The 13100-nt window shown below is 31.8% G+C and overlaps 2 protein-coding genes across 9 annotated transcripts; one reads left to right on the top strand and one right to left on the bottom strand.

Annotated features, from left to right (window-relative positions):
* Window positions 1-1777: 1777 nt before the first annotated feature.
* Window positions 1778-6836, top strand: LOC107934693 (uncharacterized). The gene is made up of 8 exons (XM_016867175.2): window positions 1778-1929; window positions 2655-2710; window positions 2821-2945; window positions 3683-3842; window positions 4211-4641; window positions 4832-5341; window positions 5581-5698; window positions 6500-6836. The coding sequence occupies exons 1-8, from the start codon at window positions 1861-1863 to the stop codon at window positions 6636-6638; spliced, it is 1608 nt and encodes a 535-aa protein (XP_016722664.1). The 5' UTR covers window positions 1778-1860; the 3' UTR covers window positions 6639-6836.
* A 76-nt stretch (window positions 6837-6912) lies between these two features.
* Window positions 6913-10628, bottom strand: LOC107934694 (ubiquitin domain-containing protein 1). Of its 8 annotated transcripts, none has more exons than XR_001693997.2 (5): window positions 10366-10606; window positions 9035-9157; window positions 7459-7578; window positions 7186-7301; window positions 6913-7088 (listed from the first exon to the last, which is right to left on the bottom strand). XR_001693997.2 is itself a non-coding variant. In XM_016867179.2 (5 exons), exons 1-4 carry the CDS (start codon window positions 10400-10402, stop codon window positions 7237-7239), a joined length of 345 nt encoding a protein of 114 aa, XP_016722668.1. In that variant the 5' UTR covers window positions 10403-10611; the 3' UTR covers window positions 6913-7088; window positions 7202-7236. The 8 variants fall into 8 exon arrangements, 6 of the variants coding, with proteins under 6 accessions (XP_016722668.1, XP_016722667.1, XP_016722665.1 ...); XM_016867179.2 differs by having other exon boundaries at window positions 7202-7301; window positions 10366-10611; XM_016867178.2 differs by having other exon boundaries at window positions 7195-7301.
* Window positions 10629-13100: the final 2472 nt, after the last annotated feature.

Genomic DNA, 13100 nt, shown 5'->3' with positions numbered 1-13100 from the left:
CTGTTGCTCGAACAATTCGAGGATTTTAAGTGTGCAACACTAGGAAGATAAGGGAGGGGAATGAAAACAAATACCAAGGGTGTACCTTTTCAACATTCTTTACAATCTCATCAAAAGTTATCTACCCTAGGTCGAATTCGACCATCTCCATTGCCTTTCTCAGTATAATGGCCACTCTTTTACTCACTAAATGTCTCCCTACCTATTAGGAAGCTTCCTAATGGCGTTTGCATACAAAGCAACATATACAATGCAGAGACTAATGACATATTTTAACCAAAATATAATGACCCAAAATCTATATATATAGCTATATATTAAAAGTAACTTTCTCCCAACTCTTTTTCTTTTTCATTTTATGAGAAATGGTTAATTTTCAATTTAGGTCTATGTTTAAATTTGAGATTTAATTCTTATACTTTAATATCTAATATAATTTGGTCTCTATATTTTTATAATTTTATTAATTAGTTCAAGTAAATATTATCATTACCTTTTCAATTGAAATATTACATAGTTATATATAATTTAAAAGCGAATCTTTAAATCCATAAACTTGAGAGATTGAGTTCTTATAAATAAAAGTTAGACGACTAAATTCCAAATCTACGAAGTGTAGAGAGTGAGTCATAGTTGTTTGAACCAATCAAATCGACTAGGGTACCAGTCTGGAGAGGCATCAAATTGGTTGGCCTGTGAACCGTTACAGGTTAGCAAAACTAGGCTAAAAAACCGATTGAATCATTTTATTTTTTTTATGTTTTTTAATGATTTATTTAATTGAACCATACGAACCAGTATCTAACCAGTTCAACTACTATTTTAATTCTAAAAATTTTGCTTAAAGTATATTTAATCTTTAAATTTTTACTCTACAATTTTACATAAACAAATAACTAATCCAACATGAAGTATGAGTAAACTATACTAGTCCAAAAATAAATTCCATATTGAGCCATCAAATTTATGAGACATAATTTTTTTCAAAATAAATAAATTCTTTTCCTATTAAAAATAGATCATAAAAATGATTAAATGTTATTAATTACAATTAATTTATTATTAATTCATATATTAAAATAAAATAAAATAAATAATACTCCTATATTATTTAACAATTACATATATCATGGTCTGACCGAATAACCCTTTTCATATAATATATTTTAAAATATGTCTTATGTTTTTTTATTTGGAATTGAATTTAGATGCAATTATTTGTAATTATATAAGAAAAGTATATTTGGTTAATTATGGTAATTGGTGAGTCTCATCAAATTGGGTGTAATTAAAGTACCCAAATTATACTTTTTAATTCTTAGAAAGTGAGAATTGGAGTAATTACGCTGATAATTACACTCACATTCAATTTTTAAAAATTTATAAAAATACATTTTAAGCATAAATATGTATGAATGTTTGGGATAATTATAACAAAAAAAAATTTATATTATGAAAATATTTTGTGTATTTTATAAAATTATAACAATTTTTTTTTTGTATTAGTTAGATCATAAAAGTTTCTACAATTTGCCCAAAAAATTCGTTATAAAAAATAAATTGTATGTTATAAAAGTATTATAATATATTTATTTATTTATAAAATGTTATGACCAAATATCTACATAACCATTTATGTGTTTATTCTATATATTATAAAAGAAATGTATTTATTTTCATAAAGAACAAAGTCACGTGCAAACTCGAATAGTCACGTGCAAACATGAGCCACTGGTATCCCTATGTTAATTTCCCGGTAGCTCTACAAGCAATGGCGGGAAAACCAGAGCCCTTATTAGAGGGAAAATCTCCCAAATCCGATTTCAAAACCCTTCCAAGAGAAAAAAAAAAAAAAAGAAAATGACTCAGATTGAAACCCTAGGTATTCTTGAAGAGATCCAAGCTATCGTCTCCGATAAAATTCAAGTCGTAAGTTCTGTTATCTTAGAGATTTTTTTTTACTATACTTTCGTATTGGCTTAATTCGTTGGTTGCTTCCAGGATTTTGGTAATAGTACTATTCTCTTTTGTAAATTTTGATTTTTTTTCTTTCCCTCTTGTGGTAATAAATTCACGGGTTTTCATCCATTTTCTTGCTTTTTTTACTGATTTTTTTATTGCATCAATTGGTTTCTGGATCGGGGTTTTAAATGGAGTCTCTTTTGATTACATAGGTAACTAGCAGGAAATTTCTTCCTATTCCCTTTTTCATGTTATTTGTTTGTGTCTTTATTTGATAGATTTTGGGATTAAAGGAATATGGTAAATTTTAAAGTAAAACCAACTGAATTTACAACTCTTCTTTAGAGTATGAATTATTCACTGGAAAATGAAATTTCGATTTGGTAAGATGGTAATTCTGTTCCAAGGAGGATTTGTATAGTATACAGTCTTTGGAAGAAGTGATTCGTTGTTTGCAGTTTGGAAGGAGATTTTGATAATAAAAAATTATGTAGTAGGACCATATTTGGCCTCTCCTTGTTTTATCTTCCCGATTTATATGCTTAAATTAAATTATCTTGGAGGAATTCTATGATAATTCAGGTCAATGAAAGTACTCTCCTTTTATTTGTAGGCTAGAATTTTTGTTCAAAGCAAGGACTTTACATAAAATATTTTTTTACCTGCTTAACTCAAAGTGAATTTCTTTTCAGGTATCCTACAAGTGGTTGAGTCGTAATTTTCTGGTCTCATCCAACGTTGCAAAGAGGTAAAATTCTCCCGCCAAGAATGTAGTTAAAGTTTCCATGCACTTAAGTAGCCATGTACATCAAGAATCATATAGATAATGTTTTCCAACTCACCGATAGTTGTACTTAGATTGCTTGCTGAGTTTGTTGAGAAGCATGGAAGTGGATTAGAAGTTGTATATAGTTTGTCTGGCTGGTTGAAGAACTCTCCATCAAACTATCATATTCAGCTTGTAACAAGACATAAACTTTCAGGTTAGACTTCCCATGGAAATTTCATCTGGTTCTACTTATTCTAATACGTCTGCAGTTAGGGTGTAATAGCCTTTACATGTGTGATTGTGTAAAAGTTGCAGGATCATATTTCTTGGAATAGATGAGCTACATATAGTAGGGTAGTCATGGTCAAAGTAGATTGTAGTTCATTCAACTGTTGATATCCTTTATATCTATAATGCTAACTTGAATCCACATTCTTCCTCATGATTTTCTCCTATAATTCCAAGTTTATATATATTCCCCGTTAAAAGAAGAGAGTTATTTTCTGAGAAATCTTCATTCACTTGACTAACTGACCTGTTATTCCTGTTTCATAATTAAGGCTCATGAAGGAGCATTTACAACTGTATAATGCAAATTTAAGTACAGTTATATACAAGAAACAGGATAGTTGCTTTTCACATTTTATTTAACTTCAACATTCTCAGTATTGCTGGAAAGCTTCCTTCATACCAGTTTCCTTTTACTTAGAAGTTACCTTTTATCAAACCATGCCTCCTCCATGTGAATAGAGAAGTACCAAGTACATTTTCAATATTGCCAGTATACTATTGAGTTTATCAGTGTTTTAAGATGCTTTAGGTGGTTTTTGGTATACTATATTAATCCTCTAGATGATTGTCTTCTTGTGCCATAATAATATTTACGTTGTTGGGCTATCAAAATTAGGTAAATGATTAATGGAAATTCTTTTTTTCCTGAATTTCCTGCAGAAGCCAAGCAAGAATATGATGGCAATTGCAGAGCTGATGTCTACAGTGTGCAAGTTTGCATCCCAGAGGACCCGGCTGCAATTTGGAATACTGAATTTCTACAAGCTGAAGAGCTCTTCAAGCAGCCTGCCCCAGTGGAGAATTGCTTGAGAGATAATAGGTACCCTACTTCCGTAAAGTGATCATCACAGCACAAGGAGAAAACTATATTTCAATGTTCCATTAGTGATTCCTCCTCGTTAATCACTTTTTGCTGGTCCTTGTAGTTTCCATTCAGATGTTTAGTTACTTATCTATACATTTAGTGGAGGCTGAATTAGCCTGTTTGTTTACAGAAACTTTTTTGGAATAGAAAACACACAAGAGTAGTAGTCTGGTTTGGGGGCAGGGGCTGATGGGAGGGGTTGGGTGAGTCAAGAGACATGAAGTCAGCTCATATAATCCTAAAATCTAGGTGAAAGTCACATGCTAGTTCCTTATCTACATCCGTCTGTCATGTGTATATCTTATCCTTAATGTTTTCTTCAGGTTCTGCGGGATTTCAGCTTCATTTGTCAAGCGCAATGTTGATGGAACTCCCGCAAGGGTTGCTGCTGCACAACCAAATAGTGCGGGAATCTCAGGACCATCCAAACCGAATTCTTCTCAAACCAACGCAGCTTTACCATCTCAACAAAATAAATTTCTGCAATCAAGCTCAAAAGTTGCTCAGCATACTCCCATTATGGTAAAAGATGTCAAAAGTGATGGTATTGGTGAAGTCCATAATCTGGCTGTCAAGCCTTCTACTGATAAAAAGAAAACTACCTCCTTGCCTTCTAATAAAAACAAAGATCAGAATGGTAAAAGTTCCACTGGAAATGGAGGTTCGTTAGCAACTTTATGGGGTCGTGCGTGTACAAAACCAAAGTGCAGTTCTGTGCCAGAAGTTGGTAGCGATTCCATCCAAAATTTCAATGGTGTGTTTACTAGAGTTTCCTTGTTATATGAATTTCTTTAACTGCATTCTATAAATTATAAAGCAAACTTGTATTCATCAACCTGAGACTCATATTCCTTGAGTGGTTCTGCTATTTAAATTTCTTCTTTTCTTTTATATTCATAGCTGACTGGTTTTCTTATTTTTGTAATTTCCTTCTAAATTACTAGGTACTGCGGATGCACAAATTTGTGCTCGTGAAGCAGTAGAAGACGAGAACAGTGACCTTGACGCTTATGAGGTTAATTTCAGGAGAGCTTCTTATGGTGAAGGCAATAAGAAGCGGAGGGTAGTTTTTGATTTCTCAGATGAAGATGAGAATGAAGATGCTGTCAATCTAGCTTCACCTGATCTCCCTAAAAGGAAATCACTTTTAGGTTCAGAACAAGATTCTAAAACTTTGGTTTCAGAGAGGCCCAATTCAATTGTAGACAAGCCAAACAAGGATGAAGTGAATATTAAGGAAGAGACAATGACTGATGGAGAACCCAATAGATCATTGAGGGAAGAAACTTCACTTCTCAGCAAACGCACAAATGGTAGAAATTCTGTGGTTAAGCTTGAGAGCCAGCTTCCTGAAACTGCTCCAAATAAGATGGATGAAGTGACTGATGCTGCTCCCAATTCACCTAAAAGGAGGAAGGTGATAAAAACACATATCGATGACCATGGAAGAGAAGGTAAATCCAATGCCTAGCCTCTCTCCGAGAGTGCTGTTTTCCTTTTCCCTATGTCAGTTCATCAATTTAGATAATTTCATGGCCTGTTCTTTCTTATGAGAAATGCAGAAATTGGTGTTTGTACATTTGTATCCCCCCTTCCCCCTTAAATGCAATAAACTGAAGCAAACAATAATAGTAGTGCTAATTCAACTGAGTATATCTTCTCATATATTCTTTTTCATTTATGTTAATATTAGTAAATGAGGTAGTTTGGGAAGGCGAGGAGACAGAGGTGAAGAAAGTTGAAAATCATATGCCGGAGAAAGTTGGAACAACCAATGCTGAAGCCAATTCTGTTACAAATACCACTAACAGGTTATGCTATTTTCTGTTTATTTTTATTTTTGCTAGTTCTCATGTTGCTGTTTAGCAGAAGTGCATTTGACAATTGCTTATCATGTCCTTTTCTTTTTGCCATGAAGTGCTTCTCTAAGCCAGTACATCTTTGATTGAAAATTAACCAGCTGTTTGGTTTTAATCGTATTTTCCTGCTAGTGAACATTATGTTTAGTTGTACAGGTTTCCAGGTTGGGGCAGTGGTTTAGTTGACATTCTAGTTATTTGAAACTCAGCATCCAAATATGTATAATCTTTTTCAGGATTCTCACTTTGGACAACCGATTTAATCTCTCATGTTTTCCTTGTTTTTCTCCTTCTTTCCTCGTGCCATACATGAGAACGGATAAAACTAAAGCCTAATTATTTCCCGAAAATAGGTCCTAGGATGAAGGGTTAACAATCTTTGCTAGAACATCAAAAAGGAAATAACCCAACGGGGATTCCTGTTACGGTTTTAACTATAATTCATAGTGTTATCGTATAAAATTGTGTAGCCCAACTGTAGGGGACTAAAGATGATGAAAACAGTGGAAAAGTGGGAGAAGGGATGGTATAATCTCCCCTTTACAATATGTAATGCTTTTACTACTTCAAGCAATTGAAATATAATTGTTAGGTTACTAAGCTGTGTTGTCAATAAGATTGATAGCCTTCATTGAGGCCAATATTTGCTTCTATCATGTAGATGTTTTATTTCAATTTACATATTTAGTGGGAAATTAATAGTTAGGGTGGCAACCGGCAGGGTGGTCCTAACTTTTCAAGTTGTTGGTGCAGGCCTACTGCACCCAAAAGGTCTCCTGCTGTTGGAAGCACTGCACCATCTAATCCTGGAGGCAAAGCCGGAAACAAGAAGGCTGGAAATGCAAAGGATCCTAAGCAAGGCAACATTCTGTCTTTCTTCAAAAAGGCTTGATCACAGTGAAACCAGCAAGCAACTGAGCTGGAAATGCATTTTCACGTATATTTTAATGTATTATTATGAAGATGTATACTGCATGTTCATGCAGGATAGTCTGATAGAAGGCTTCCATATATGAGGGATTTAACATGACTAAACGCTGTTTGATTCTATTTCTTTACCTTTTGGAATGAAGAGCAGTGCCTTAAAGAATTCTTTTTATGATTCGACACTTTGTTTTTCATTGAACAAAAATTTTAACTTTCATACAAGATATTATGCCATTGCATTGATTCAACTCAGTAAATAATTCGTTTTGGTAAAATCTTATACATGGTCTTCAGGTCCAAACAAGGGCCAAACAAAAACTATCTCTACACAAAAGCTCAGAGAAGAACTGTGACATCTTGATTGAAACCAATGTTTATGTCTTTTGATCATTTCATCAGAGAAACTTACAGCAACCTAGTGAACATCGAAAGTAAACACAAGTTAAAAAGGAACATTAGTGAGCGGCCCTAAGTTCATAAAGGGGTTTGAAGAAGATGAGAGAATCATATACATGATTTACATTAAACCTTTGCGTGCATTGCACTCTGTATTCTCTCTATTTTCAAATCTCTGGGATCAAATTGGTTGGCTCACTCAAAACATACTTTGGTAGTTCATACTTGGCACCTGCAAAGAAGAGTTAGTGAAAGCATGTTAGAAGAAATTTCAAGCCGGAATATGTGGCATTTTCAGAAAGTTAACTATTTCCAAGGAGGATGAATCATAGGGGTGTTGAAGGAGGCTTGACTGGTTTTCAAGTTTTGATTCAACAAGGTTTCGTTACCTCTTTCATCGTAGCAGATAGTTAAATCGGCAGATTGCACTATGACCCCTGCACTGTCCACAATAGCTTGAGCAAATGTTAAATCCTGTTTAGTAGCAGCTTTAAGTGCATCCCAGATCTCTAGCGTCCAGGAAGTTGACATTTACATTCCAGATCCATGTGAACATAACCAAGTTATTAACATATAAACAGATTAAAAGTAAATATGCTTTATAATAAGTAGACGGTACCATAGCTTTTTCAGTTCACTTTCAATCATTTACTTCTAATGTTCTGTTCTACAATAAAACTAGATTGCATTTTAGCAAAGAAACCATATTTCCTGATGAGACCAGAAATTGAAGACATACAGCCTGTGATATTTATTCCAATATTTAAATGAAAAAAACTGGTATTATTATTTGAGGTTTCCTGCTCGGTTCTCTCTTTTCTTCTCTATTTCTTTTAAACTCTGCCCTTAGTTAATCCAGTATTTTTCTTTGATTTTCCTGCAACTCCTATTATTCTTTTTTTTCCTTCCTTGGAAGACATACTTCCGTCTTGTAATCATAATACCGTTCAGTAGTCAAATATTAGAAAACCGACTACTGTTATTAAGTACTGAGAGTTCGTACTCAGTCTAGGGATTTTCAAAAATCATTGTAGGCTTTTAGTAAGCCTGATTTTGGTTAAAATAAGTGTAACTAAAAAGGCTGTTCTCCTAAAACACAAGCGTCATAAGGGTTACAAACTGTGTCATCTTTAACTCAATATGACTTACCCTGCCTTTGTATTTAAGTTGGCAGGAACTCCTAAATACAAATGTTTAGTTTGGAAATCACATCTATGGAGAACCTTCCCATGAAACCTATAGTTCCAGTTAATGACTCCATTCTAATCAATCAAACACTAAGTCTAATAAATAAATAAATAAAGCTAAAGCCAACACCAACAACATTATAAATCATAAGAACATTGCTAAGAGGAACCTAAAACCTGCCGAATACACATGTTTTTCTCTCAGTTTTTCTTTTATTTTCCTTTTGGGCTATAAAATTGAAATTAGGCTGAATAGTGAAAGAGTTGGTCTACCTAATTTATATTTTCCAGTTTCTGTTGATTCACATGCATGCTCAAGCAATCTTAGTGGTAACCAAAGCTCTTAACATTGTATATCAGGGCCAAGGAACTTAAAATGAACAAGAAAATAACTCACTACATGAATCCAAGTATCTAACTACAATAATTTCATATCTACAATTCTTGGTCTGACTTCAGAACCAACTTGAAACGGCATATATCATTTCACTTTGATTCAGTTTTCCATAGAAACAGATCCCCACCTAAGTAGAAAAGCATATTGGCGGATCAGTTGGCTTTATTAGATTATCCACTCAGTGTTTCAGCATTTTCTGAATTTCCCCTAACTCATACAGTAAAGGAGAAGAAAAAGACCTTTTCCATTTGGTCAACTCAAGATCAACAAAATTTCTTCTCACCCACAAAATTGATAATTGTGGAAAGATACTCGTAATCTTATGCTAACGGTTGATTTCTAGAAACAAAATCATTACTGGTTATATGTCATAGGTACTACCTTTACTACCACCATAATGAGGTGCAGTGTCCCAAAACTCTTCATGCATCTGCTCAAGTTGAGACTTCGTTATCGGCTGAGGATGTTTCCAGGGCTTTGGCTTCCGGATCTTTTTCACATTCCCTATCAGAGCCAAAAGAGTTCACTATATCATTTACTACACATACACTTCAAATGCAAATCTAAAAGCATGATTTCATACTGCATGTTTGCTAGAAAGAGTTAGTAAGTTAGTTAGCGGGATGGTAAAAAGAAACTAACCACCCAAACACTCAAGCACTACTTTTGAAGATAGCGTGCTTGGAGCTCAAACTAGGAAAAAGTTTCCTACGTGATAAGAATCCAGAACTTAACTCAACCGGTTTATATAGCCATGCTTAAGAGGCATTCAGCAAGTCCCGGATTAGAATCCTAGCATCCACTATCCCTTCTCTACGCAATGTGAGACCATCTTTGGACTGAAAATAAAGTTTCCTATATGATTATGAATTGTGCTAAACTGATCCATTGTCATACATATGACAATAGCATGAATGAATATATAATTATATAGCCCATTTCATGCAGCCAAGGCATTAGTCGTTTTTCTTTTTCATAATTTGATCATCAATCTCCAAACTTTCAACTATTGAATCTCGATACAATAGAAAAATACTAATAAATAAATTAACAATGTAGTTGCTTGCAACTCCAAAAATGCAAGTTTTCTTTATTGAAAAAGCTAAATGGAACACATTAGAAAATTTTCAGAAACATTTGGAAAACAAATTGAGTACTAATTGCAAGCTAATAATAGAACATTCAAATCATCATCCCAAATTTAGCCCCATTTTTCTTCTACTTTCTCTTTTTTTAGTCTATAACAACATTATTTATACTATGAAAAGGAATAAGTCAGAAATTTCAATCTTTTAGCTGTTACATGAATATATAGATGATAGATATTTCAATCATTGCTCCAACATTATGGTTTGTTTTTGTTTATATATCATCCATATATAGGGGAAAAAAAACAAAGAGACTATAATTATCACACAATTGAATAACCAAAATGCTATCTATCTCTTAAAATGAACGAAAAAACACTATAAATTGAAACAAAAATTTTAAAAATAAAAAGAAATTCAAGCGGAGGCCTTTTAGCTGCTTAGGAAATATCAGAAACTTTACTTGTTCAATATACCATTTAACTAGCTTAACTCCAAAGTTTTCTAGAGCTCAAATAAATCAAAGATGTTGTCATTGTTTTTCAAGCTTCCAACTTTCCCGACGATTTTCTCAGCAACCAAACAAGAAAAACCAGAAGAAAAAACAAAGTAAAATAGACTCACCGTCTCCTTTGCCCGGCGTCGATCCAGCACAGCCCATTCCACTTTTCTTCTAAAAGCCCAAAATCTCACAATTTTCGAAACCCAAAAAAGATATTTTCTTTATGTTTTCAAAGCAAATTCTTGTTGATTGAAATTTGATTGAAGTCAAAGTTTGTCTGAGAAGAGAGAAAAGGAGATGAAATGTGTTCCGGTGATAAAGCCTGTGATTTTCCGGCGACTTCAATTAAATTCTTAAAAGAGAAAAAAAAAACACAAGTGATTTGTTCAAGGCTTAATATATAGATTGACCCCTAAACTTTGCACTTTTCTCAAATTGGCACCTAAATTTTTTTTATCACATTGATTCCAAAGGTTGGCATTTGTTACTCAAATCGATCCCTATGATTAACACCAAATCCATTCCTATTGTTAACCTTTTTAGTTTTTTGAGTATTAAAATATAGATTGACATTTGAACTCGGCAACCATTAACCCCTAAATGTTTTTTTTAATCATTTTGGTCCTAAGGTTGGCATGCATTGCACAAATTCATCCTTACACTAACACAATTTGTTTTTAAAGAATCTGTTACGTGGACAAGTAGGGGGCGTGGAGAAATAAGAACATACATGAGTTCATCTTTAATTATTCTTAACAAATTTAAAAAAAAAAACCTTAAAATTTTGAAAGAAAATTTAAAAAAATTTAAATTTTTTAAAAGATATTATAAATTATAATACTTCAAAAACTGAATATATAAAAATTTAAAATAAAAAAATTAAAGTTAAAATTTAACATTTAAAAGCTTACTCTTTAAAAATTCAACTTAAAAAAATAAAAAGAAATTTAAAATCTAAAAATATATAACAAATAAAATTAAAAAATATAAAAAAATAAATATTCAAAATTTTAAAAATATTATAAAAAATTTGATTGGGCGTTGGCTGAAGTTAACCAAACTTGACCAGCATTGACCGACGCTGATAAAGAGTTAACAAACGTCAAACGGTCAATTTTAATTTCTTTAATATTTAAAATATTTTAATTTTATATTTTTACGAGTTCTGTAATTTACTAAAAATCTAACGAGATTTATTTATTTTGAATTTTAAACAATTTTTTTTTGACTTTTTAACTAATTTTGTTATTTTATTTTCAATTTATATATTCTTTTTTATTTTCAATTTCAATTTATATATATTTGAAGTTTTATCATTTATATATTTCTTATTTTTTAACAAATTTTAAATTTTTTTTCAAAATTTTAAGGTTTTAAAAACATGGTTAAAGAAGGGTTAAAGATGAATCTATATATTTTTCCACGTGTCAGTACCATATTTTTTTACGTCAACAAATGTAAAAAAAATGATGTCATTTTAAAGACTAATCTGTATAACAAATGCTAACCTTATGAACTAATATGATCTAAAAAAAATTAGAAATCAGTATAAGAAAATTTGTCAATCTATACATTAAGCATTTGATTAATGATTGAGTAAATAATAATGTAATAAAAGAGGGAAAAATTAATAAATAATGGTGAAGGGATTTAGGGAGGTGGTTGGCTGTCATGTTCTTCTTCGTGACTTGATTTTCATTTATTAGTTTCTCTAGCTTTTTCTTGCACTTTCCAATCATTTATTTTATCCCATATTCTACCAAATTTTACAAGTCCTTTTTATCTTTAATGTCTAGTAGTTAGTCCTCTGAGCTCAAAACTAGGGCTAACTATAAGAATAGCGAATCAATTATGTACTTGATTTTATTTTAATCATTTAACTATTATTTTTATTATTTAATCACTTAAATTTTTTTAAATTAAATATTTTAGTAGTCTCAGGTTAGTTTCTATTAACTCAGTAATGGAATTCTAATGTGCACTTTTCTTATTAGCCTAACAACAAATTTAGTCTTCTAATATATACGGATTCTCTCAATTTGATGATAAATATAAAAAAAATCTAATAATTTTAACCCTTAATATTTATAAAATTTACCATTGTAGTTCTAATTCTAAAAATATTACAAAAATATTTAAATCCCATTATGATTGTTGATGGAAACATACTGTTAATTGACTGAAGATATGGAATTGCTAGTTCTTAAATTACTCTTCATTATCCTAGTTTAAAGAGAAGAAATTTCTATTTTTCCAAAACATAACAAATATTGAAGGGAAGGGTCGTGATTAAGTGTATCTAGTTGTATGGAAGGACTTGAATGCATCTACTTTTATCAAAATAGAATTGTGAATTACGTACACAAAGACTCATTGGCAGGGTGCTAAGCAGCAGGCGAAGGCACAAGAAAATGCAGTCCTAAAACATCTATATGGTGCTGTAATCGATCGACCATTGTCTACAAGGTAGATCTAAGTTAATAGATGACATGAGTTTGGTATCCATTACTCCTAAAAGGTTATAAGCAACATATTTAAAATTCTTAAAAAATAATTGTAAATTACAAATTTAATAAATAAATATATACTAAAAATGATCATTTATGTAAAGTTGGAGAACTAAATTTTTAGAATTAAGACTTCATTTTTGCAAAAAACTCTCATATTACAAGTCTGATTTTATATCTTAAAATTTCATTTTTCTCATCTTATTTTCTCAAAATTATTAATTTGTACCCACTGATCATCTTACACTTGTAGATGCTTGGACTACTATCTAGAGGTCTGAGGCAGGGAAATCTATTATCTCCTTACCTTTATTTGTTTGTAGTTGATGTCCTATCTAGGTTTATATCTA

The sequence above is a fragment of the Gossypium hirsutum genome, chromosome D01 (genome assembly GCF_007990345.1).
Source record: "Gossypium hirsutum isolate 1008001.06 chromosome D01, Gossypium_hirsutum_v2.1, whole genome shotgun sequence".
Classification (NCBI taxonomy): domain Eukaryota; kingdom Viridiplantae; phylum Streptophyta; class Magnoliopsida; order Malvales; family Malvaceae; genus Gossypium; species Gossypium hirsutum.
This window is presented reverse-complemented; position numbering and strand designations above follow the sequence as displayed.